Here is a 25,295-nt window from a genome sequence, read left to right as displayed (position 1 = left end):
GCTATGAATTTGTCCTCATTCTTGCATGAGAATAGCGCTACGTCTGCCGCATTCCATTTAATAAAAGAAGGGAATTAGTTTCAGCTTCGCTACTGCTATTTAGTGCCCAACCAGAAGCAAGGCTGCAGCTTTGTGAATGAGGTAGGTCTGACTCCTCCTGCATTGTAAGAACTATATGAATCTATGATATATGTTCTAAACGGTATTTCCCTCATTTTCGGGGAAAAAAAACAACGTTAAAAAAAAAACGTAAAAACATGAATATTCGGCGGGCCTGATGGTAAGCTTTGGTGGGCCGCATCTGGCCCGCGGGCCGCCTGTTGGTGACCCATGGGTAGAGGTTGTAGAGGATGGGGCTTAGCACGCAGCCCTGGGGGGACCCAGTGCTGAGTCTGAGGGCTGTGGAGGTGTGGGAGCCGCCCACCCGCACCCTCTGGGGGCGGTCGGACAGGAAGTCCTTGATCCATGCACATATATAGAGTGTGATAGTCCCAGGTCTAGTAGTTTGGTCACTAGCCTGTCTGGAAGGATGGTGTTGAAGGCAGAGCTGAAGTCCACAAAGAGCAGTCTCGCGTAGCTGTTTCCCCTCTCCAGGTGGGATAGAGTGGAGTGGAGAGTCGTCGCGATGGCGTCCTCTGTGGACCTGTGGGCTCTGTAGGCGAACTGGTATGGATCCAGGTTGGGCGGGAGGCGTGTGACTATGTGGGCCCGGACTAGTTTCTCGAAGCACTTCATGATGATTGGTGTGAGTGCCACCGGGCGGTAGTCGTTTAGGCAGCTCACCGTGCTTTTCTTCGGGACTGGGATGATAGTTGAGGTTTTCAGGCAGGGTGGGATGGTGGCCTGGGACAGGGACTGGTTGAAGATGTTGGTGAAAACCCCGGCCAGCTGGTCGGCGCAGTCCCTCAGCACCCGTCCCAGGACGCCATCCGGCCCTGAGGCTTTCCTGGGGTCCACCGCCTTCAGCACGCGTCTCACTTCATGCTCTGTGAGGGTGAGGCTGCTGAGAGCTGGAGAGAGTGGTGTTTGTGTTGTGGTTACCTCCGTTCGCCCCTCGTCGAACCGGGCGTAGAAGGAGTTCAGCTTTTCCGCCAGCAGGGGGTCGTCCTCTGCGGCTGTGAGCCTGTTGGCTCTGAAGTTTGTCATGTGCTGAACCCCTGCCACACCCACCTGGAGTCATTGCTCAGGAAGCATTCCTCAATCTTCTCTCTGTGGTCTGCCTTGGCCTCCCGGATGCCGCGCTTTAGGTTAGCCCTGGTGGTGCTGTACAGCAGTGTGCCCTTCCCTGCGAAGGCGTTGTCCCTCTCATTGATCAGTTTTTGGACCTTCCCAGTCATCCATGGCTTCGTGTTGGGGTAGACCCGGACCCGTTTGTCCACGGTGACTGAGTTGGTGCAGTTCACTATGTGGTTCAGAACCGACAACGTGAACTGTTCCAGGTCCTCATACTCATATTCCTGCCATGAGGTGTCATTCAGGCAGATCTGCAGTGGAGCGGACCCTGCTGGCCAGGTTCTGACAGTCTTAGTGGTGATGGGAGCACTTTTCCTCATGGTAGTGTAGGCTGGGATCAGGAGGATTGACACATGGTCAGACATGCCTAGATGAGCTAGCGGTCTAGCCTTGTAAGCAAGCTTGATGTTGGTGTATACCTTATCCAGTGTTTTTTCTCCTCTTGTTGCACATTTAACATGCTGATAGAACTTCGGTAGTACTACCTTCAGGTCAGCATGATTAAAGTCTCCGGCGATTATATGGACTGCCTGTGGGTCCGCGCTCTGTTCACCACTGATGACATCATGAGCGCAGTAGGGAGTCAGGACAAGATCTCCGTAGACATTTAGAAACTGTTTACTGTACTCCCAACCTGTCCTGTGCACAGCTCTACCAGAGAACAGTACCATGTGTATTTCTCACTTGAAACCAGTGCGCTCAGAACTGTCTGCGACCCAAATTAGTTCTCTGATCAGTGTCATGAAAAAAAAAGACCCCACTCTTAATCGACATGCTAGTGTAACCATAAAATGTGATACTTGAATATAGGATTTACATTATAGTCTTAATATATGGAATAGAATGAATGTGAACTCTTGCCTGCAGAAAAGCCACTATGCCACAAATATTTTACTCACCTGTGTAGTTAGTTTTTTTGTTAACGCACTGAGCAATTTTAAAACAGACAGTGTTTTTAGGAATGATGATTTAACGTGTCTTGAGTGTGTTTCTTATTTTATGTAATGCACTGAGGAGCTATGTTTCAGCAAACCTCTAATCTCTTATGTGTTTTCATACTCTTTACCAGTACACTTTTCAATTTAAGTGTTGTTGTTGTTGTTTTAAATAAAAGTGTGGTGTGAAATTATGACATGTTTTATGTCATCTTTTTGTATGGCGTATGGCTAGTCCTTACATCACAAATATTAGATAGAATATTATATATATATATATATATATATATATAGATTCCATACAATTGTTTTGTAATTCTCTGAATACAGACAGAGTTCTGTTTACAGAGCATTCATTGTATCATGTAACTCTATCTGCGGAACATTAAACAACAATGTACATGCTCAGAAAAGTTCAGATTGAGAAGGAATATAATAAAAGCAATATAATTCCTCCGAAGAAAATTGGCTTGATGGGTGTGACGACCCTCTCTGCCTTGTCTGCCTGTTACACTCCCCCCACCCCCTGCTTAAAATAGACGTTTAAAATAAATTGGGGGTTGATTTGCTTGATCCAGGGGTATTGCACCCTGACACATTATCTGTCTGATTTACCTCAGCTGCTATCCCCATGATTTGGAAGGCAGCCTATGTGCTCCCAACCCATAAAGGTGGTGACCCCTCTGACCTGGATAATCTCCACCCAATATCTAAGCTACCTCGTCTTTCCAAAGTATTAGGGTGGATTCACACCTATCATTTTATTTTAAAAATGTTCAGATATGATACACTGTGTTCAGAGACTCAACATAATAACACAGCTGCGTTGAGGCTGAACCTGTATAGGCCTACTTTTTTTCCACATAGAAAGTTGATCAGGAAGTGATAAAGAATCGAACCGATAAGCAGAATCGGTAATGTAATCAGTATCAATAACATCTTATCAATTCCCATCTCTAGTATTAACTCAATAATACTACACAGCTAAAGAAATTGCAAGACTCCATCAAAATGTGCTGATGTGCTTTTAATTCAGAGTGCAAAAATCAATCACAAATATATAAAATAAAATTACTTTACTTTTAACTTCACCTTTGACTTCTATCATCACTAAACAAACTCCCAGAACTTTATGTATCTTGTCTATCTTGCCATATTTGTATTTGTGCTGCCAAGGAATGTCAAGGAATGTAAGAAGAAGAAAAAAACATACGAATGAAACAACAATAAAACTTAATGAACAGTAGGTTGAATCATTGGCGTAACCACCCCCCCCCCCTTCCCCCCCCCCCCGCTTCACTCTGTCCTGGCTGCATGGCTGACATCTTTGGTTCCACTCTCCTCTTCAGACTCCTCTAGAACATGGTCCACTCTCTCCTCCTCCATGTACCTCTTTCTCCTCCTTCTCAGTCATCTCATCCTTTCTTCTCCTCCTCTTTCTTCTCCTCCTCCTCTCCATGTACCTCTTTCTCCACCTTCTCAGTCATCTCATCCTCTTTCTTCTCCTCCTCCTCTCCATTGACCTCTTCCTCCATAGGAGACTCCTTTGCCATCATCCCTTGTTCATTTTGTATCTCCACGTCAGGCTCCACCTCATCCTGCACTTTTCTCTCCACCTCGTCCTCTTCCTCTTCCTCTTCCTCCATGACAGAGCCCTTCCGCTCCGTCTCCGTCTGTCGGCCTCCTTGAGAACTCTGGCTGTCGTAGCTGCTGCTCAGAGCGTCCTCCGGTAGAGGCTGCCAGTAGTCGTACAGCTTACCCTGCACACACAGACAAACACAATGAACATGGATGGTTTTATGCACATCTTAACTGTATGGAGTTATGCACATCCCTAGTGATGAGCTGACAGGATGTGCAGACTGGCTGATGAGATGCGGGCTGAGCTACCTGGAGAGGCTGGCTCCTCTGGAGGAGCATCTGCCACCTGCTGTAGATCATCTCCACAAAGTACGCCACCTGCGGAGGGAGAGGGACAGATATGGAAATGACTTAAACCTCTGAACACCCATTTACTGCTCCGCCTATATTTGTATTGGTTGGGGCAGATGCGCTTTTGTGGTGACACCAAATTACCAAAACAGTCTTTGCACATGGTTTTAGTGGTGTGCAGCGCTCTTTAGTGGAAGCAAACTAGGGCCTGTAGACCACCCACCTTAGTCCTGTACAGACACGTATCACTCTCTCTGATGTCAGACTTGACATACTTCTCCAGTTGAACACACAGCAACTGCAACGGACTCTGATAGAGTGAGAGAAGGTAGAGGAGAGGAGAAAAGAGCAGGAGAGATGAAAGCAGGGAGAGAAGAAAGGGGGATGGAGTGGAGAGGACAGTTATATCTCTTTATAACAATAACAATAGCTGCAGAGCAGTAGACAAACATGTCAGTATTCAGTGCTTTGTGTTTACCTTCTGGTTTGGGGGTAAAACCCAAAAGTTAGAGGCTTCATTTGCCAAGGCCAAAAGGCTATAGCAGAGGTAGTAGGCCTGAAACACAAATACAACATCCAGTTGATTCTCACACTCAAGGGAAAACCACAGTACGATACTCACTACGATACTCAGAGTGTCAGCTCCAGCTATCCAATACCAATGGTAACCAAATTGCATGAACCCTGTGCTGGGAATAAAGTCTAATAAAACATGTTCAGTGTTTCCTCCAGGAATTTTTACAATGGTGGCGGGTAGTGCTGACCGCGCGCGATTTTTTCGCGTGCACGCGCATGAATTGCGCACGCGCGCTCAAAACAACGACGTAATTTCAGCCAAAACTGGCCCAAAAAAATAAAATGTTTTCCTGTACTTCTCCCGTGTGTCTCTTATTGTCTGTGTCTGCATGTTTTTCCAGCATGTAATTCCGTTGTCAATAAAAACAAAAACACTGATCTGACGTTTTTTTTCACAACGTTATTACTTGTCACTTTAAGCCCAGGAGGGAGTTAGCGATTAGCGATGTTTAGCTTAGCTTAGTTTAACAGAAGTATCTTCACTTTTAACATGACTTCCCGTGGTCGTAGAGGGCTGGTCGACGGCTTAAAATGACCGTGTAGACCTGTAGACCTTATCCAGCTATAGTCTTGTGTTTCTACCCCGGGCATAGCCGGTGTTATTCACGGACAAACACTCCTGTTAGAGTGGTTCTAGTACACTGGACATAGGTAACACATAGAGAGGCTTCTCCTCTCTCTCTCCATCCTACACTACACTACACTACGCATCCTATACTACACTACACTACGCTAGCTCGCGGTGTTCGGGTGACAGCCAGGGCGCGTTCGTAAATACGCTCTGGAAATCTGATCAGCACTCACGGAATGCCTCTTGTCCAATCAAATGACTTGGTCCCTTTATGACGTTGAACCCAGTGTGCGCTCCGGGGCTCTCAGAGCGAATTTACGAACGCAGCCTCAAGTTCAATACTCGCGACACACACGGACTGGTCCAGTTTCAGCGCTTGTGGGTGTGTCTAGCGCTGTGAAGGTCTGAAAAGCGGCCTAAATCTTTTTTTTTTTTTGGGTTGAGAAATCTGAATGGTGGCGGAGGAAATTCCATCGTGGCGGTCCGCCACGATGAAATGCATGTAGAGGAAACACTGATGTTAAATGCATCCCATTTTGGATACCACATAGCATTGTGGGCTAACACCCATTTACAAAAAAAGTTAAACTATTGAACCCTTCCCATACCTGCTGGTCGAGAGAGGCTGAGTTCTGCCCGTTCTCCCCCTGCTCTCTGGAGCTGCTGGAGCTCTTCAGGGCGCTGACGAGCGACGATGGACGCATGTGGGGCACGTAGTTACTCAGGTACGACAGCTAGGGGAGGAGAGGACATTTGTTCTATTTTGGTAACACTTCAGGAAGAAAAGCTTAACTAACAATTGAATGGAATTGCAGGAAAAGAGTAAGGGAATGGTGTTAAACTGGAGGTGGCACAGGATTTGTTTCCATGTCTTACCTGGAACTCAGTGTTGGAGGGCTTGTAAGTGCAGCTGTTGACCAACAGTTTGGAGATGATGCACATACTGAGGTGTCTCCTGAGTTGCCTGCACAGAGACAAATCAAACAGCAATAATACCACTTGCTCATGCACAATGTTCACTCACTGAACAGAAAAATAATTAAGAGCCATAGAGATAAGAGAAATTGTAATAAAGGACATCAAATGTATATGTCCCAACCAAAAAGCATTACCATGTGTCAAAAAAGTATACATTACCACTTTAAGAATAATGCATTGTGTCGAAATGTGCTCTAAAGGCATTTAAAGGTGCAATATGTAGCGTTTTCCCCATGAAAACGTCACTAAATAACCATGCTGAATCATTCATTATGAAGCATTGCATTGGTTAAAACTCTGTAAGGTCTTACCTTCCACGTGTGTTGTCTGGCAGCAGCTGGACCATCCAGCGAAGGTTGTGATGGTCGTCTGTCATGTCCATCAACGCAAAGCAAATCCTCGGCAGCTAAACAAAGCAGGAAGAGAACATTAACATGAGACTGAACCAAAATAATTGGATAAAGCCACGGTTAGGTAAATCCTTCCCATGCAGAGAAAGAGAAAGAGATGCTCACTGACCATGTGGTCCCAGTCCCTCATGTTGTTGACCAGATTGTGCTGTAGGAAGCGGACGTCCTGAACAGGGGGGGTGATCTGCGTATCCAGCGCCACTCTGCTCACCACAGTCAGTAACAGCAGCAGGTCTGAGTCACTGTAGGCCCGGGGACACAAGGCACTGACATCCGACAGGTACTGGAGAAAGAGGGAGCGGGAGAAAGAGAGAATCAGTACAAACACTAGGGTTGGGCCGGGGGGGATGGTATTACCGGTAGAATTAACCACCTGTCCGGTCGTTAATTGATCGTTAGGTAAGCAGTAACCACATCTGACATTTTGGCCGTCAATCTGTGTTTTGTAGATGTCCTAATCTTTTAAGAAAAAAAACATTTTACAATTTATATTCAGCCGTACCTTAACAACATACTGGAAGTTGTGCTCTTGGAAAGTGAGTTCCTTCTTTCTGGACGAGCTATTCTCATTGCTGATTTCGACAGACCTGGACACAGACACACACACACGTGGGCAAACATGAGGCAATTCAAATAGTCTGCCAACCCTACCCATTGGTATTGTCATGTCCTCTTCACTTACTGTAGCAATAGGTCTTCCTCTGTGAAGTCTGGCTGGAGCTTCTCCTGAGGGAACAGTGTGATGAATGGGACGCCCATGTTCATGAAGACCAGAGTCACGTCGCCAATGCTGGGCACCCACACATCATCCCTAAGGCTCTTAGACAACACTGTGGAGACGAATCAATACTCATTATTAATACAACAACAATTCAGGTTAAAAGAGATTAATTATTAGGCTGAAAACAGAAATAGAAAAACTAACAGAACAAGTGGATGTAGATGAAAACTGTACTATAGAAGCACAGAGCAACTTGAAAACAACCAAAAAGAATGGGAGGAACTTACTCAAGAACTGTACAGTATACAATATTACAAAAATAATGTGAATTGGATCAGAAATTGTGAAAAATGCAAAAAACAACCTTCAATAGAGAAATGCGACCAAAAACAATATACAAAAACTCTTCTTTTTTTTTACAAAAGACCAATCCATGAATCACTGAATGATATTCTGAAAGAGGAAGTGCACTATTTGAAGCATGTCTTCTTTTCAATCTCCTCCACTCAACAACGATGCTATCGCATTTCAAAAGGTTGCATCCAACTGTCAAAGTAAATGAAGGTGAGGGACCAACCCAATCAAGAACAGCGACATTTATTCAAGCTCACAGGTGTGACAGAAGCCGCAGCGAAAAAACGACTGCCCCAATTGCCAACATGGTGGCTAAAGATATGCTGCCTATTACCGGTAGTACAGTAGAGAGGGGAGAGGATTTAGAGAATACATGGCATACATAGAGCCAGAGTACATGGTTCCATTTTTTTTTTTAAAACAGCACCTTGTGTCTCGAAAAGATGCATGCTAACTTGTAGATAAAATGTAAAAAAACAAATACAACAAACAAAAGGTCCTCCGATCATGTAAAAAAATAATACAGTGGACACGCACGCACGCAACACACCTGTCCTTATTAACTGCAAAGAGAACGAGTGCAGTATACATCACGCACGCACCTACCGATTTGTTTGTTAGCAGACAAGGCGATGTCTTTCAGGGCCTGTAGTATGTGATAGGAGACCAGCCTCTCAGGGTGAACTGACATCATCTACCGGAGGGGAAAACACCAATTCAAAACAAGCGAAACAACAAGTTAATTAATCACATACAGTCGATATATACAAACTCAATGCAAGAGGCAAAAGCAGTAGTAGAGCATATTGGGAGAGTTGGTGGAAGTACTTGGAAGAGCCAGAGTGAGTCTTGAGGCGGGCAGGGAGAGGAGCAGTAGGCAGCCTGGATCAGACCAGCACTGACGTAAAACGCAAACTGATCAGGACTGGACCTGAAGAGAGAGGGAGGGGTGATTGATTTAGTGTGAAATCTGAAAAATCTGTGTTTTTCACCATTCGCGTGGACATCAATTCAAGATGGCCGCCAAACGAACCCCATGGGACATTAGTTGACCGTGGCAACATGAAGAAATCTTAACTAGACACCATTAGGGTCTTAAAAAAACAGGTTACGAAATAATGTCATTCGGGTACATGGGAACCTATTTCTCCTACTAGACTAATTTGTTTATTATAGATCCCCATTAGTCATCATAGTGATGGCTACTCTTCCTTCCACACAAAAAGACAAGACATTCACATATGATATAAAACATTCAACACAAATTAGCAGTCACTATACAACATCGATCAGCAGCACATCAACAAAAACGGTAAACAGAATTCATCAGCAATCAATTTACTGATGAATTCTGTTTACCGTTTTTGTTGATTTGCTGCCATTTTATGGTTTAAACAAAAAAAGTAGTGGTGATGACAAAATACTCTGTAGATTGCCTCTGTTCCCTTCTACACACACACACACACACACACACCACACAGCACACAGCACACACACACACACTACACACCACACACACACACCACACACACACACACACACACACACACACCACACACACACACACACCACACACACACCACACACCACACACACACACACACCACACACACACACACCACACACACACACACACACACACCACACACACACACACACACACCACACACACACACACACACACACCACACACACACACCACACACACACACACACACACACACCACACACACACACACACACACACACACACACCACACACCACACACCACACACACACACACACCACACACACCACACACACCACACACCACACAAAGAGAGACAGAGAAGGACAGAGAAGGACAGAGAGGGACAGAGAGGGAGGGAGACACAGTCAGATGTTACCAGAAGAGTGCTTTCTGTGCAGATTCTCGTGGGGTGACTTTGAGGTGGCTGAGCTGCAGAGTGTGCTGGTTGAAGAGACGACCAAAGTCATCCAGGCGGAACACCGCCTCTCCTGGGTGTTTCTCTGGGATGGCGTTGGACACCACAGAGTGACGCTGCAGGAACTCTCTGTGGGACATAACACACATGAGATTCAAACACCATACACTCATGGTCCAAAAGAGAGAGAGAGAGAGAGAGAGAGAGAGAGAGAGAGAGAGAGAGAGAGAGAGAGAGAGAGAGAGAGAGAGAGAGAGAGAGAGAGAGTGTGTGTGTGTGTGTGTGTGTGTGTGTGTGTGTGTAGTTACTTCTGTTCATGTGAGATGGACTCCTCTACTGTAGCCTATGTGACAGAAGAAGAAAACAAACATTTAAAAACATGCATAAGAGTCATGATAACCTATACTACACATAAGTCATGTCAAGAGTTATTATGTTACAATCCATCATTAATCAGACAGGGCAAATAACTAGGGACGGTGGTTTGGAGAAGCGTGCATGGCTTTAATGGTGTGCATGTGTCTGGTAACCACCGGCTCTGACGCTTAAACGTTAGTTAGTTAGTTAGCTAGTTAGTTAGTTAGTTAGTTAGTCTGCTAGCAAGTTAGCTAGTTAGTTAGTTCGTTAGCTAGCTAGTTAGTTAGTTAGCTAGTTAGTTAGTTAGTTAGTTAGCTAGCTAGTTAGTTAGCTAGTTAGTTAGCTAGCTAATTAGTTAGCTAGTTAGTTAGCTAGTTAGCTAGTTAGTTAGCTAGCTAGTTAGTTAGTTAGCTAGTTAGTTAATTAGTTAGCTAGTTAGTTAGCTAGTTAGCTAGTTAGTTAGTTAGCTAGCTAGTTAGGGTACATAAGGTTCAGAGAATAGGAAATGTTAGAATAGGTATAGCATAGAGTACAGCACAGTGTTTTATTTGTATAGTATAGTATATATTTTTTCCTAGCACCAGGGGAGCCACCCCTCCTAAATTTCGTTGTTTGGTACCTGTACTCAGGGATTAAAGCAAAAAAAAATCTCCTGACTGAAAATTTGTTCAAGCCAAGTCATATTCTCATTTGAACCTCCACTATATGTTTGTATTTTATAACGTTAGCGTTTTAAGGGAAGAAGATTCTTCTGAACAGCTTTTCTATTGCCAGTTTGCTTTTATGTGATACGCTCGGCGGAGAGGGTGATTGGCTGCCCTTTGCCCCCCCTTGAGGCCCTGTTTAAAAGTAGGGCTTTGGGGAGGGCCAGGAAGATCATGGCTGACCCCGCACACCCAGGACACAGTCTCTTCGCCCCGCTCCCCTCAGGCAGGAGGGTGCGGTCCCTAAAAACTGTGAAGGCCCGACATACAAACAGCTTTTTCCCCACAGCCATCCGGCTCCTAAATGCCGCTGCCCCCCCCCCCCTGACCTGACCCCCTATCTATCTATCTACCCTCCCTCCACCCCCACTGGACTGTCTGGATATGAACACTTGAACACTTGATCTCTGCACTTTATATTTATATTAATTATGACTCTTGCACTTTGATGTTGGTTTGCACTGTCTTGTCCTGTCTTGCACCTGTCCTGCTGTAAACCGTGCTCCATTGTTCCAAACCAAATTCCTAACATGTTTACATGTCATGGCAATAAAAGTCTTCTGATTCTGATTTATGTGATATCAATGCTGTTTTCAATTCATGAAATAAAATTGATACTTATTGCAAGGGTTGACTCTGACATACAAATAATCAGATAATGGGTGTGGCTTAGACAATTAGGGGGAGTGGCTTGTATGAAAGTGGGTGTGGCCTGTCGGTGGGGCCGAGCCGATTCGTAAAATATCTGAACCGTGTCTGTGGCACTTGTGGTTGCTGAGCTAAAGTCCTTTAACCTTCCTTTAACCACTAGGCCGGAAAAGCCTTCATTAAAGTGGGTGGCTGCTGCTGGCGTACGTTTGGGCCCAGGGAACGGGCATGGAAAGAGTCACAGTCACCAAACTCTACACACTCCTTGATTGTATCCCTACATTGTACCAAATCAACTTTCAGAGTCCTAGGCCATTCCTGGGAGGCCTTGCACGCGAGCTAGCGGGAACCTGTAGGGAGCTCTAATGCTTGATGTGAAGTGCCTAGTGTAAAAAGACATGTTCTCACACGTACAGGGGTACAGGGAGTACAACATGTTGCATTTTCATGCCATTAGGGTTAGGGCTTCCTAGGGTTTCCTAGGGTTAGAGATGCATTTGGACTTCTGGAGTACCTCCACTACTTTCAATGGGTTCTGAAGGTCTGAGAGCAAAGGGCTTTCTACCAGGGGTAACTAACCCTGGGTAGAACCTTGGGTTCAAATCTGGAGTGTGTGGGACCAAATGTGTAGATGTGGTGAGCTAATGAAGCTCTTTGAGATTGAGATGAGAAAAGGGCGCTTGTCTCTTTAAGGCCAGGAGGGAGTTAGCGACTAGCGATGTTAGCTTAGCGCCAGTTTAACAGAAGTAACTTCACTTTTAACATGACTTCCCGTGGTCGTAGCGGGCTGGTTGACGGCTTAAAATGACCGTGGAGACCTGTAGACCTTATCCAGCCATAGTCTTGTGTTTCTACCCCGGGGCATAGCCGGTGTTATTCACGGACAAACACTCCGTAGTAGAGTGGTTCTAGTACACTGGACATATGTAGCCAATTGACGGAAATCCGTCGCGACTTGGAAAAAATTGACGGAAATCCGTCGTAGCGACAGAGAGAACTTTAATCCCTGTGTACTATAACAATGACAATAAAGACCATTCATTCATTCATAGTTAGTTAATTAGTTAGTTAGTTGGTTAGTTAGTTAGTTTCGAGCCCCCCGTGCCGGGAGCATGCAGTTCGTGGGTGGCAACACGTTGAGGCGAGGGCATACAGCTAGCTAATGCTAATGCTAATGCTAATGTTACCTCCTCACACGGTGCAGAGGTGAGTCCAGTCTCCCAAGCCTTGCTTCCACCTGCCGCGGTGTCACGTTGGACTCTTTTTGGTGCCATTCCCCCTAACTTAAGCACTGTCGGGACGTTACATTAAACCATACATTAAAACATATATCAAAACAGTTCGACGAAACTTCGCAACAGTGAAGCGGGTCGAGTGGGAGGGGACGCACGAGACATTGGCTGTGCTCGTGAACTCGCTCTGAGAGCGCCGGAGCGCACGCTGGGTTCAACGTCATGAAGGGACCACGTGATTGTGTGTGTGTGTGTGTGTGTGTAATCATAGTATAATAATTATAATTAATATAATTTTAAATAGTATAATAATTAATAATTTATAATTAAAAAGCAGAACCACCCCCCCCCCCTCAAAAAAAAAAAAAGTGCCTTCTTCTTCTTGCTCGACGGAGACCGAAATGTCTCCCGATGGAACCGTCCCCAGGTCTGTCCATCCATCCTTCGTCCCCCGAACCCGGGGTGTCCCCATATGACCCCTGAGTGGACATGGAGGGGGGGGGGGGGGCGGACGGACCCCAGCAGAAAGAATCTTTTTTTATTATTATTCTGCAACGGGAGTCCGTCCGTGTGTCAAGTATTGTGAAGTATCAAAGTGTTGATTGGCACAGAAATACTTTGGCTTGGCTCTCGTGTTGATGTTGTTGTTGGACAGTGGACAATAATGATGATAATAATAATAATGATGGTAGTAGTTTTACTGTTGCGATGTTGTCATGTCCGCGGCGAGCCTGTTTCCACTGTTAAGAGGTGTCTATTTTTGTACAGAGGAGACTCTGATCGTCGATAATCAATACAGTATGTCGCAGTTGTGCTTTTTTTTTCTTTTTTTTATAACACTGTGCTGTGTGTGTGTGTGTGTGTGTGTGTGTGTGTGTGTGTGTGTGTGTGTGTGTTTGATTGATTGATTGAAAACGTTATTAGAAGATTTGCAGGAGTAGGTACATGAAAGTACATATTACATACAAGGTCAACTAACAGGATAAAAACCCAAGAAAGCCACTGGCTTATTTCAATTGGGGTCCTTGATTCTCAATTCATCGTTAAATGTGTGTGTGTGTGTGTGTGTGTGTGTGTGTGTGTGTGTGTGTGTGTGTGTGTGTGTGTGTGTGTGTGTGTGTGTGTGTGTGTGTGTGTGTGTGTGCGTGTGTGTGTGTGTGTGTGTGTTTGTGTGTGTGTGTGTGTGTGTGTGTGTGTGTGTGTGTGTGTGTGTGTGTGTGTCGGCGGTGAGGTGGTGGAACACAAGTCTCTGATATCGTCTTGCTGCTGCTGCTGCTGATGATGATGATGATGATGATGATGCCGCTGCTGTTAGCTGCTTTCCACCCCTGGAACCAAGACACTGTGGGTCTTGCGTTCGTAAATACGCTCTGGAAATCTGATCAGCGCTCGTTTGAATGCCTCTTGTCCAATCAAATGACTTTGGTCGCTCTATGACGTTGAACCCAGCCAGTGTTGCTCTCAGAGACCGACAGCGACTTTACGAACGCAGCCCTGTGAGTCGTGTCGGGTTCTTGGGCTAAAAGATGGCGTATAATTCCAAATGGTGTTTAATTAGAACATTGATAAAAGAATATGTTTGTTCGTTCGTTTTTCTTTGTTGTTTTTCCTGCTCTCCTCTTCTCAGTTCTTCTCCATTGTCTGGGGGGGTAGTACGTTGAGAACCAAGGAAGGTTGGCCTATAGCAGGGGTGCTCACACTTTTTAGGCTTGTGAGCTACTTTTCAAATTACCAGCTCAACAAGATCTACCAACCAAATAAAACATATTGCCATTGCTGCGAACACAAAAATGTACTGTAATAATAACAAATTAAGGCCACGCTACACTGTTTCAAAATCAAAGAAGAGATTTATTAAACTATATAACAAATATTCACACTGGTAGTCCATTAACATTAACATTAACTCAGGAGCTCTGAGTGGTTTACACCAGACTGGCCAGTACCAAGCCAGGTGCCATCGACGTCTCCGGGCGGCGGAGTGTGTGTCTGTCTGTCTGTCTGTCTGTCTGTGTGTGTGTCTGTCTGTGTGTGTGTGTGTGTGTGTGTGTGTGTGTCTGTCTGTCTGTCTGTCTGTGTGTGCATGTGTGTGTGCTTGTGTCTGTCTGTCTGTCTGTCTGTGTGTGTGTGTGTGTGTGTGTGTGTGCTTGTCTGTGTGTGTGTGTGTGTGTGTGTGTGTGTGTGTGTGTGTGTTGTGAGGCGGCGCGGGGCTGAGTGATGCCCTCTCCTGTGTGGTCCAGACGGGAGGCGTCCCCGGCTACTTTAAAAAAAAATATTTTTATTTTTTTTCAATGCCGTGTGATCTACCCATCGCGATCGACGTAATGAGCACCCCTGGCCTATAGTGTTTGGTCTGCATCACCCAGGGCTGGTCGATGGCATTAAACAGTCTCTGTGGTTGTTTAGGGCCACAACCGCTAGACGAGGAGGGGGGGGGGGGGGTTCCACTCGTCAATCAAAAACTCCCCTACCACCAAACCAAAGGGTGTCAGGGGCACAATCACTATCTGGTTTATGGCCACCAAAGTCCTAGCACCGGGCCAGGTGTCACCCAACCCCCTCTGATACAACACCTCTGACTCTATAACTAGGCCTGGACTTTGATCCTTGGTGGGGGGGTGATGTGGAGCTGGCCCAGGGTGGGGTGTGATTCAAGTGTAACATGTCGAATTATGAGCATTTGAGGAGTCTTGTATTTTATTTTTGTAGTCCTCATCCCATCTTTTAGATTTTTTTTCCTACACGTTTTTGTTACTATGAATTGTCAGTAATGACATGACAGACACTATGCCTTTAATTTATTAATTGTGATCTTTTTTCTTTCTTTTTTTTTTGTTATGAGTGGAATACACTTGACCTCAGGTGGAGTTTGTATTGTGCACACCCCAAACATCTAAATAGTTTAGTGTATTTTGTTACACAGTGAAGCTTTATCCGGTTTTAGAAAAGAGGGCTTTGCCGCGTTGTGTATGTTGTACATACTATAGTGACACAGCCCAATGAAAAGGGCTACCTGTAGGCGAAATCATTTTTCTGTTTTTACATGTGCTTAAACTACAGATTGTAAGCTTTCAAATGATGCATCATACATTGAAATCGGAAACAAATTGAAGACGACATGAGTATTTGAAAGTTGCTACACCGGAAATCACTAAGCACAGAAAATCCCCATCAAAGATAATGAATCCCCATCAAACAACAAGAAACGAAGTCATTGTGTTATAGATTACACTTATTTAATGAACGTAAAACTGTTTGGAAAAATAACGAGTTGGTACTTCACATCTTCGAGTTGAATGTTAGCTAAAAAAACGAAAATCAGAAAAATAAATAAATATAATAAAGACGAATTTGACGTCTTTCTCATTTCCGAGAGGTGTCCATTTACATCAGATTGCGTCACATTTTTGGTCGATAGAGCATTCTGTTCAGCTTTTGCAAACATCATGTCATTGTTGGAGTGAAATGGCAAATAAAGGAGCATTTTATATATTTGTGAATGTATTCATAACACCGGGTGTTGATTAATATGTTGGTGGGGGGGGGGGGGGTGATGCGCAGTTGTCAATGGTGACTGTCTCTCCTTTCTTCAAAAACGAAACTTACAGTGATTCTGACGAGGAGGGAGGGAGAGGAGGAAGAGGAGGGAGGGACGGGAGGAAGAGGAGGGAGGGAGAGGAGGAAGAGGAGGGAGGGAGAGGAGGAAGAGGAGGGAGCGACAGGAGGAAGAGGAGGGAGGGAGAGGAGGAAGAGGAGGGAGGGACAGGAGGAAGAGGAGGGAGGGAGAGGAGGAAGAGGAGGGAGGGACAGGAGGGAGAGGAGGAAGGGACAGGAGGAAGAGGAGGGAGGGAGAGGAGGAAGAGGAGGGAGGGACAGGAGGGAGAGGAGGGAGGGACAGGAGGAAGAGGAGGGAGGGAGAGGAGGAAGAGGAGGGAGGGAGAGGAGGAAGAGGAGGGAGGGACAGGAGGAAGAGGAGGGAGGGACAGGAGGAAGAGGAGGGAGGGAGAGGAGGAAGAGGAGGGAGGGACAGGAGGAAGAGGAGGGAGGGACAGGAGGAAGAGGATGGAGGGACAGGAGGAAGAGGAGGGAGGGACAGGAGGAAGAGGAGGGAGGGACAGGAGGAAGAGGAGGGAGGGACAGGAGGAAGAGGAGGGAGGGAGAGGAGGAAGAGGAGGGAGGGACAGGAGGAAGAGGAGGGAGGGACGGGAGGAAGAGGAGGGAGGGACAGGAGGAAGAGGAGGGAGGGACAGGAGGAAGAGGAGGGAGGAAGAGGAGGGAGGGACAGGAGGAAGAGGAGGGAGGGAGAGGAGGAAGAGGAGGGAGGGACAGGAGGAAGAGGAGGGAGGGACAGGAGGAAGAGGAGGGAGGGAGAGGAGGAAGAGGAGGGAGGGACAGGAGGAAGAGGAGGGAGGGAGAGGAGGAAGAGGAGGGAGGGACGGGACCAGACACCCGGGTTTTATTTCACTCTGAACTCTGATTGAACGTCACGGAGCCGAGCTGGACGGTTCTGGTCAGATCAGCCTTCTACCAAACCCGGAAAGACGTGTCGTGCATTTCTGGCTAAAACTATCGTGCGGAAATAACAATCGATCAATTCAATGAGGTTCGTATATACAGAATGTACAGTATACTGTATATAGTATACCATTTGCTGTATCTTGAACCCAACCGGTTAGATATATCTCTGCTAAAGCATTTCTGACCGACAGAGAAAAGCAAATGAATGTTGTGGTTTGTGTCTTATGTAGTTGTGTTGGATATGTTTTCCTAGAGGAGATCATATGTCCCGCCTGAGTCTCAGATTACAGCTCGTCTGTTTATGGTAAGGCTTTTTTGACGACAAACCAATTAATGCAATGCTTATTGTGACATATCATGCAACAACTATATAGATGTCAATACGTTAGTGTTGTTGGGATCGCTTTGAAAAATATATATATATAAAAAAAAAAAAAAAAATCCAAAAGCGGTGGGAACTCATTATTCATTCTGGTCGGCTAAAAGTGTTTCTGCACTTAAGTGCATTATCACAAGGGTGATGTTAGGCTTAGGGACAGATTCACACCTGTCATTTGGTCCGATTCAGACTGGTTCGATTCATAATATGTTACTTTGTTGCACTTGGATCTGGTTCGATTCATGTTCACACTGCACTCTTGACAGAGCTGCTGATCTTCAGGTCTGCTGTGGTTATGAATGGTTATGAATGGTTATGAATGGTTATGAGTGGTTATGAATGGTTTTGAGTGGTTATGAATGGTTATGAATGGTTATGAATGGTTATGAGTGGTTATGAATGGTTATGAATGGTTATGAGTGGTTATGAGTGGTTATGAATGGTTATGAGTGGTTATGAGTGATTATGAGTGGTTATGATTGGTTATGTGGGGGGGGGGGGGTTCCACTCGTCAATCAAAAACTCCCCTACCACCAAACCAAAGGGTGTCAGGGGCACAATCACTATCTGGTTTATGGCCACCAAAGTCCTAGCACCGGGCCAGGTGTCACCCAACCCCCTCTGATACAACACCTCTGACTCTATAACTAGGCCTGGACTTTGATCCTTGGTGGGGGGGGTGATGTGGAGCTGGCCCAGGGTGGGGTGTGATTCAAGTGTAACATGTCGAATTATGAGCATTTGAGGAGTCTTGTATTTTATTTTTGTAGTCCTCATCCCATCTTTTAGATTTTTTTTCCTACACGTTTTTGTTACTATGAATTGTCAATAATGACATGACAGACACTATGCCTTTTTAAAGATTTTTTATTTTATTTATTTTTGTTATGAGTGGAATACACTTGACCTCAGGTGGAGTTTGTATTGTGCACACCCCAAAAATCTAAATAGTTTAGTGTATTTTGTTACACAGTGAAGCTTTATCCGGTTTTAGAAAAGAGGGCGTTGCCGCGTTGTGTATGTTGTACATACTATAGTGACACAGCCCAATGAAAAGGGCTACCTGTAGGCGAAATCATTTTTCTGTTTTTACATGTGCTTAAACTACAGATTGTAAGCTTTCAAATGATGCATCATACATTGAAATCGGAAACAAATTGAAGACGACATGAGTATTTGAAAGTTGCTACACCGGAAATCACTAAGCACAGAAAATCCCCATCAAAGATAATGAATCCCCATCAAACAACAAGAAACGAAGTCATTGTGTTATAGATTACACTTATTTAATGAACGTAAAACTGTTTGGAAAAATAACGAGTTGGTACTTCACATCTTCGAGTTGAATGTTAGCTAAAAAAACGAAAATCAGAAAAATAAATAAATATAATAAAGACGAATTTGACGTCTTTCTCATTTCCGAGAGGTGTCCATTTACATCAGATTGCGTCACATTTTTGGTCGATAGAGCATTCTGTTCAGCTTTTGCAAACATCATGTCATTGTTGGAGTGAAATGGCAAATAAAGGAGCATTTTATATATTTGTGAATGTATTCATAACACCGGGTGTTGATTAATATGTTGGTGGGGGGGGGGGGGTGATGCGCAGTTATCAATGGTGACTGTCTCTCCTTTCCTCAAAAACGAAACTTACAGTGATTCTGACGAGGAGGGAGGGAGAGGAGGAAGAGGAGGGAGGGACGGGAGGAAGAGGAGGGAGGGACAGGAGGAAGAGGAGGGAGGGACAGGAGGAAGAGGAGGGAGGGAGAGGAGGAAGAGGAGGGAGGGACAGGAGGAAGAGGAGGGAGGGACAGGAGGGAGAGGAGGAAGGGACAGGAGGAAGAGGAGGGAGGGAGAGGAGGAAGAGGAGGGAGGGAGAGGAGGAAGAGGAGGGAGGGACGGGACCAGACACCCGGGTTTTATTTCACTCTGAAGTCTGAACTCTGATTGAACGTCACGGAGCCGAGCTGGACGGTTCTGGTCAGATCAGCCTTCTACCAAACCCGGAAAGACGTGTCGTGCATTTCTGGCTAAAACTATCGTGCGGAAATAACAATCGATCAATTCAATGAGGTTCGTATATACAGAATGTACAGTATATATAGAAGTATACCATTTGCTGTATCTTGAACCCAACCGGTTAGATATATCTCTGCTAAAGCATTTCTGACCGACAGAGAAAAGCAAATGAATGTTGTGGTTTGTGTCTTATGTAGTTGTGTTGGATATATTTTCCTAGAGGAGATCATATGTCCCGCCTGAGTCTCAGATTACAGCTCGTCTGTTTATGGTAAGGCTTTTTTGACGACAAATCAATGAATGCAATGCTTATTGTGACATATCATGCAACAACTATAGATGTCAATACTTTAGTGTTGTTGGGATCGCGTTGAAAAATATTTAAAAAAAAAAAGATTTCCAAAAGCGGTGGGAACTCATTATTCATTCTGGTCGGCTAGGGACAGATTCACACCTGTCATTTGGTCCGATTCAGACTGGTTCGATTCATAATAATATGTTACTTGTTGCACTTGGATCTGGTTCGATTCATGTTCACACTGCACTCTTGACAGAGCTGCTGATCTTCAGGTCTGCTGTGGTTATGAGTGGTTATGAGTGGTTATGAGTGGTTATGAATGGTTATGAGGGGGGTAGTGGTGGTCTAGTGGATAGTGAGTTGGACTTGTGATCGGAAGGTTGTGAGTTCAAATCCCATGAGGGCATGGTGAAATAGCATTTTGTGTATTCGGAATGGAATCTAGGATCCGATATGATCGATAGTCACACAGGGATGAGCAAAGCATTGTCAGTCATTCTTAATCATGAAATGTCTTTTGGACTCAGATATAACGTAATGTTAAGTTATGTAAGTTGGTCATGTGACCACTTGTATGAGTTCGTTCGATCATATCCATGACTGTTAGAAATAATCATTGGGAATAAATGTATGTCTTATGTTTGACCAGTCATCTATTTTCTTCTACTTTCCAATCTTTAATCAAGATTGAATGTTGTTTTTGCGTATTCGCAAACTGAAAGGTAGGCTAGTTCCTTGGATAGTTTTGATGCTAAGTTTGAAGAAGTTGTCTTTTATTTGTCTTGGCAACCGTTGATGATTTAGGCGAGGTCCCTCACATGTTGTAACACACCTCGCCCAGTAGATGGCGTGGTAGAGGCCCATCTTCTGTGATCTTGATCTTGTAATTATCTGGATCAGAATGGTCCTATAGGTATAGGCTACCAGTGGCGGATGCAGAAATTAACTGATGGGGAGGCCTGGAAAAATCTGGGTAGGCCTGAGTGAAACTCATCAGCGCAGGTGTTCTTAGGTGTACCTAAAGAGCATCACTATCTATGATCCAGCCAGATGAATGGGTAGCTAGCCTAGCCATGGAACATAACAGGGCTAGCGATAATAACAACGGTTGCATAACCATTGTTTGTGCACTGACAGGAATACAACCACAAACTAAATAACCAATGGGTCATTCTACAGAAACGGTGGCATTCCTGTCTCTAACCTTTGCAGCAATCAAAATACTTTAAATAAACGTAATGATCACATGTAAAATATATTTTAGATAAATATACATTGTTCTTATCATAATAACATATATTTGAGTCATGTAATGAGCAATTCTTGTTTTTTATCATTTATATTAAATACCAAATGCAAGCAATTTGCTTGTCACTCTGACCATGTATTGAAGTTTAGTACCATATATATATATATTTTTTTTTTCTTTTTTTTTCCTACTTTAAATGTCATCAAGTAAACACAAATGTCACATTTATGGAATGGAAAACCTAAAAAGCTGAAATACCAACTAAATATTATAAATAATATAACGGTAAGAGTGGTCACAACATTTCATGTCATTGGTGTTACTGCCTCAGAAAACTTTTATTTAGAAAGAAATGAAATAACTTTTAGAAGTACTTCTTGGTTCAAGAGGTGATTGGAGGACATGTGATCAACATACGCACATGGTCAGTCTGCTGTCTCTCTTCATTTGTTATACATTTGATGATTTATGTGTTAATTCTACACAAGGCTTTTAAATATGTCACTGGTGTTACTCATTTCATACGAAGGGAAATTAATTAATTAATTTATAATAGATATTGATTAATTTTGATATTTGATATGATTGAAGACATGTGGCTTGAGGTACTGCAGCGGCCATTTTGTAAAAACCCATTGTTCTGTAGATTGTCATTGGCGTTACTAGCATTGGCGCAGTGGTGTGCAGTCAGGTGAGGCAGGGTAGGCAGTGCCTCACCCAGGCATTTAAGAAAGAAAAAGAATATCAGTCTTTTTAAAATATTTTTTAGTTATTTTTTTATCTCAAAAATATATGTAGTTTTATTTATTTTACTCATTATTCTTAACTTTAATGTGTTAAAATGTTGTTAAAATAAAAATAAATGATGTAAAATGTGTTGTTTTAAAAATATAATGCATGCCCTGGCACCAGGAGAGTTTGCTCCCAAAGCTAGCTGATTGCTGGCGAGAGGCTGAGGCAGACTGTGCTTGTGCCTCTGTGCTATGCGAAGTGATAGACCAACGGTTTCGTAGGTTTGCGCATGCGTAGTCTGTTCTCACATTGTCTTCATTGATGGACGTTGAGGCACCGTGCCACGCTGCCTCTGACAGCATGATTGACAGTTTGCGTTTGGCTTGCCGTAGCGGCATTCCTCTGCTGTTCGCGCCACGGTTCTACATTTCCCCAGCTAACTTGAGATCAGCATCATGGATATCCAACAGTTAAAAAGATTTCAACCTTCAGTTTTGAGCAAAAACGAAATGTGATTGAAAATGGGAGGGCAACACCTGACCTATTTCAATTAACCCAAAGGAACGGACAGAAGATTGTACGAACATTTCAAACGGAATGGTACAAAAAAAAGGACTGGCTGTGTGGATGTAGCCACAATGCTGTGAATCCTGTGTTGTTGATGCAGGTGAATTTATAATGTCATTGAGCTGTTTTGCGTGCTGCTGTAAATCCTGTTGAGATGCAGGTGAATGTAGGCAATGCCACACAGGCTGTTGCGCTACGCTATGTGTAGTTATGAGATAACAATACATTTCACATTTTGACCAGCTATTTGATAGTATAGTATATATGGGCTATGTGATTGACTTTATAGTATAGTATATTAGCCTACATTACATTACAGTCATTTAGCCGACGCTTTTATTCAAAGCGACTTACAATAATTGCATTTAACGTAGGAGTGTAGGCCTACTGCTTTTTTAAGGCAAAATGAAGAATAGCAAACTAAAAATACAGTATAGCAATATAGCAATAGCATAGAGAAGAATAGCAAACTAACAATACAATAGGTGCTTAACAGGGAGGATCTTCTTGAAGAAGTGAGTTTTGCGGCAAAAGATATAAGGGCTATTGATTGCCTTTATAGTATGCGCTATGCCATTTGAAGTCTGGCTGCTATGATGGCCGCATTTTTTTTTTTTTTAATAGCTCACTGCCTACCCAGCCAATGACCTCACTGCACGTTACTGCATTGGTGTTACTGTCATTGGTGTTACTACTCCTCCTGGTAAGACCAGTTTGAGTGAATGTATTTTTAAAAATCTATACATGAAGCTTTCATTTTTGGGGATTGTTAAATGTAAGAGGTTAATTATTATTATTATTATTATTTTTAAGACATTTGCAATTGCAAATGCCACCGTTTCTGTAGAATTACCCCAATACAGTATGTCACAATTCAGAACTCACTTGCTCACTTTACGATATGTAATATATATTATTATTTTAAGTATTTTTTTCTGAGTGGGGCAGTCCCACTCATATTTCTCATTTTATTGGACAGATCCAGTGAAGACAGACAGGAAAGTAAGGAGAAGAGGGGAGAGAGGGCATGTCAGCAGGACACTAGACCACTGGACCACCCCAGGCCAATATGTAAACTTTGACGTGAAAACATATTTTGCCGCAAATTTGTGGCTGAAATCGCTTAGTGTCTGCTGGGCTTTACACTGTATGATAGATTTCTGCAACAGTAAAATAGTCTTGACAACATACAACATGAGCATATTAAGCATATGATATGAACATCTTGATTTAAGCATATTACATAATCATGCCCAGTAGGCCTAATGTTGAGGCAGCTGGGTCCGAAAAAGCATGTTTCCTCATTGAAAACCATGTTAAACTTTGTACTCCATCTGGCAAAATAAGACTGTTTTGGACAGCAATTTTGGTTTCTAGTATATGCTAATATATCTAGTCTTCTTCTTTTATTTGATGGTATTTGTGTACATATTCTGTGACACCAAGGATTAGGAGTCTAAGATGCAGAGGCTCCTGTGGCACAATCGGTTAGCGCACGGTACTTATACAACAGTATGCAGCAGAGCAATGCCGAGGTTGTGAGTTCGAGCCTCACCTGGAGCACAGCTTTTGGGTTAATCTCTCCATTCTGACAAAATGCGCCGTGACAGATTATTCCTACTTCCTTCCTTTTACTGAATTTATATTGTAGAAAATGATTGTACTTCATGCATTTAGAGTGAGACAGGATAGAGTGAGACAGGATATGTTCATACAAGGTGCCTTTCAGGAAGTAGTGGAGATCGTGCATCTAGCCTATTGGTTTTTGGGGGATGGAATGTTGATGGCAGTTTACAGAGTCACGTTTACTTGGAGAAAACCTTCGCCCAACGTGGGGCTCGAACCCACGACCCTGAGATTAAGAGTCTCATGCTCTACCGACTGAGCTAGCCGGGCCACTTGCTCATCTTCAGAGCTCCCCCCACGGTTGAAAAACGTCTCTCTTAAGTGCCCTTTTGAGTGGCAAGAGTCTCATGCTCTACCGACTGAGCTAGCCGGGCCACTTGCTCATCTTCAGAGCTTCCGTGACACCAAGGATTAGGAGTCTAAGATGCAGAGGCTCCTGTGGCGCAATCGGTTAGCGCACGGTACTTATACAACAGTATGCAGCAGAGCAATGCCGAGGTTGTGAGTTCGAGCCTCACCTGGAGCACAGCTTTTGGGTTAATCTCTCCATTCTGACAAAATGCGCTGTGACAGATTATTCCTACTTCCTTCCTTTTACTGAATTTATATTGTAGAAAATGATTGTACTTCATGCATTTAGAGTGAGACAGGATAGAGTGAGACAGGATATGTCCATGCAAGGTGCCTTTCAGGAAGTAGTGGAGATCGTGCATCTAGCCTATTGGTTTTTGGGGGATGGAATGTTGATGGCAGTTTACAGAGTCACGTTTACTTGGAGAAAACCTTCGCCCAACATGGGGCTCGAACCCACGACCCTGAGATTAAGAGTCTCATGCTCTACCGACTGAGCTAGCCGGGCCACTTGCTCATCTTCAGAGCTTCCGTGACACCAAGGATTAGGAGTCTAAGATGCAGAGGCTCCTGTGGCGCAATCGGTTAGCGCGCGGTACTTATACAACAGTATGCAGCAGAGCAATGCCGAGGTTGTGAGTTCGAGCCTCACCTGGAGCACAGCTTTTGGGTTAATCTCTCCATTATGAGAAAATGCGCCGTGACAGATTATTCCTACTTCCTTTCTGATTACTGAACTTATATTGTAGAAAATGATTGTACTTCATGCATTTAGAGTGAGACAGGATATGTTCATACAAGGTGCCTTTCAGGAAGTAGTGGAGATCGTGCATCAAGCCTATTGGTTTTTGGGGGATGGAATGTTGATGGCAGTTTACAGAGTCATGTTTACTTGGAGAAAACCTTCGCCCAACGTGGGGCTCGAACCCACGACCCTGAGATTAAGAGTCTCATGCTCTACCGACTGAGCTAGCCGGG

At 44.1% G+C, this 25,295-nt stretch overlaps 1 protein-coding gene across 1 annotated transcript; it reads right to left on the bottom strand.

Annotated features, from left to right (window-relative positions):
* Positions 1–1,782: 1,782 nt before the first annotated feature.
* On the bottom strand, positions 1,783–20,656 carry LOC308172411 (SMC5-SMC6 complex localization factor protein 2-like; the record flags this gene model as incomplete). The annotated part of the gene is made up of 14 exons (XM_080547319.1): positions 1,783–1,788; positions 3,632–3,928; positions 4,059–4,127; positions 4,324–4,410; positions 5,856–5,981; positions 6,124–6,211; positions 6,537–6,631; positions 6,745–6,918; positions 7,138–7,222; positions 7,318–7,465; positions 8,317–8,404; positions 8,539–8,641; positions 9,598–9,765; positions 20,625–20,656. 14 exons carry the CDS (start codon positions 20,654–20,656, stop codon positions 1,783–1,785), a joined length of 1,566 nt encoding a protein of 521 aa, XP_080403445.1.
* Between the last annotated feature and the right edge of the window lie 4,639 nt (positions 20,657–25,295).

The sequence above is a fragment of the Nansenia antarctica genome (genome assembly GCF_963989245.1).
Source record: "Nansenia antarctica genome assembly, chromosome: 17".
In the NCBI taxonomy this organism is placed as follows: domain Eukaryota; kingdom Metazoa; phylum Chordata; class Actinopteri; order Argentiniformes; family Microstomatidae; genus Nansenia; species Nansenia antarctica.
Note: the sequence above shows the minus strand (reverse complement) of the source record. Positions and strands in the feature narration are given on the sequence as shown.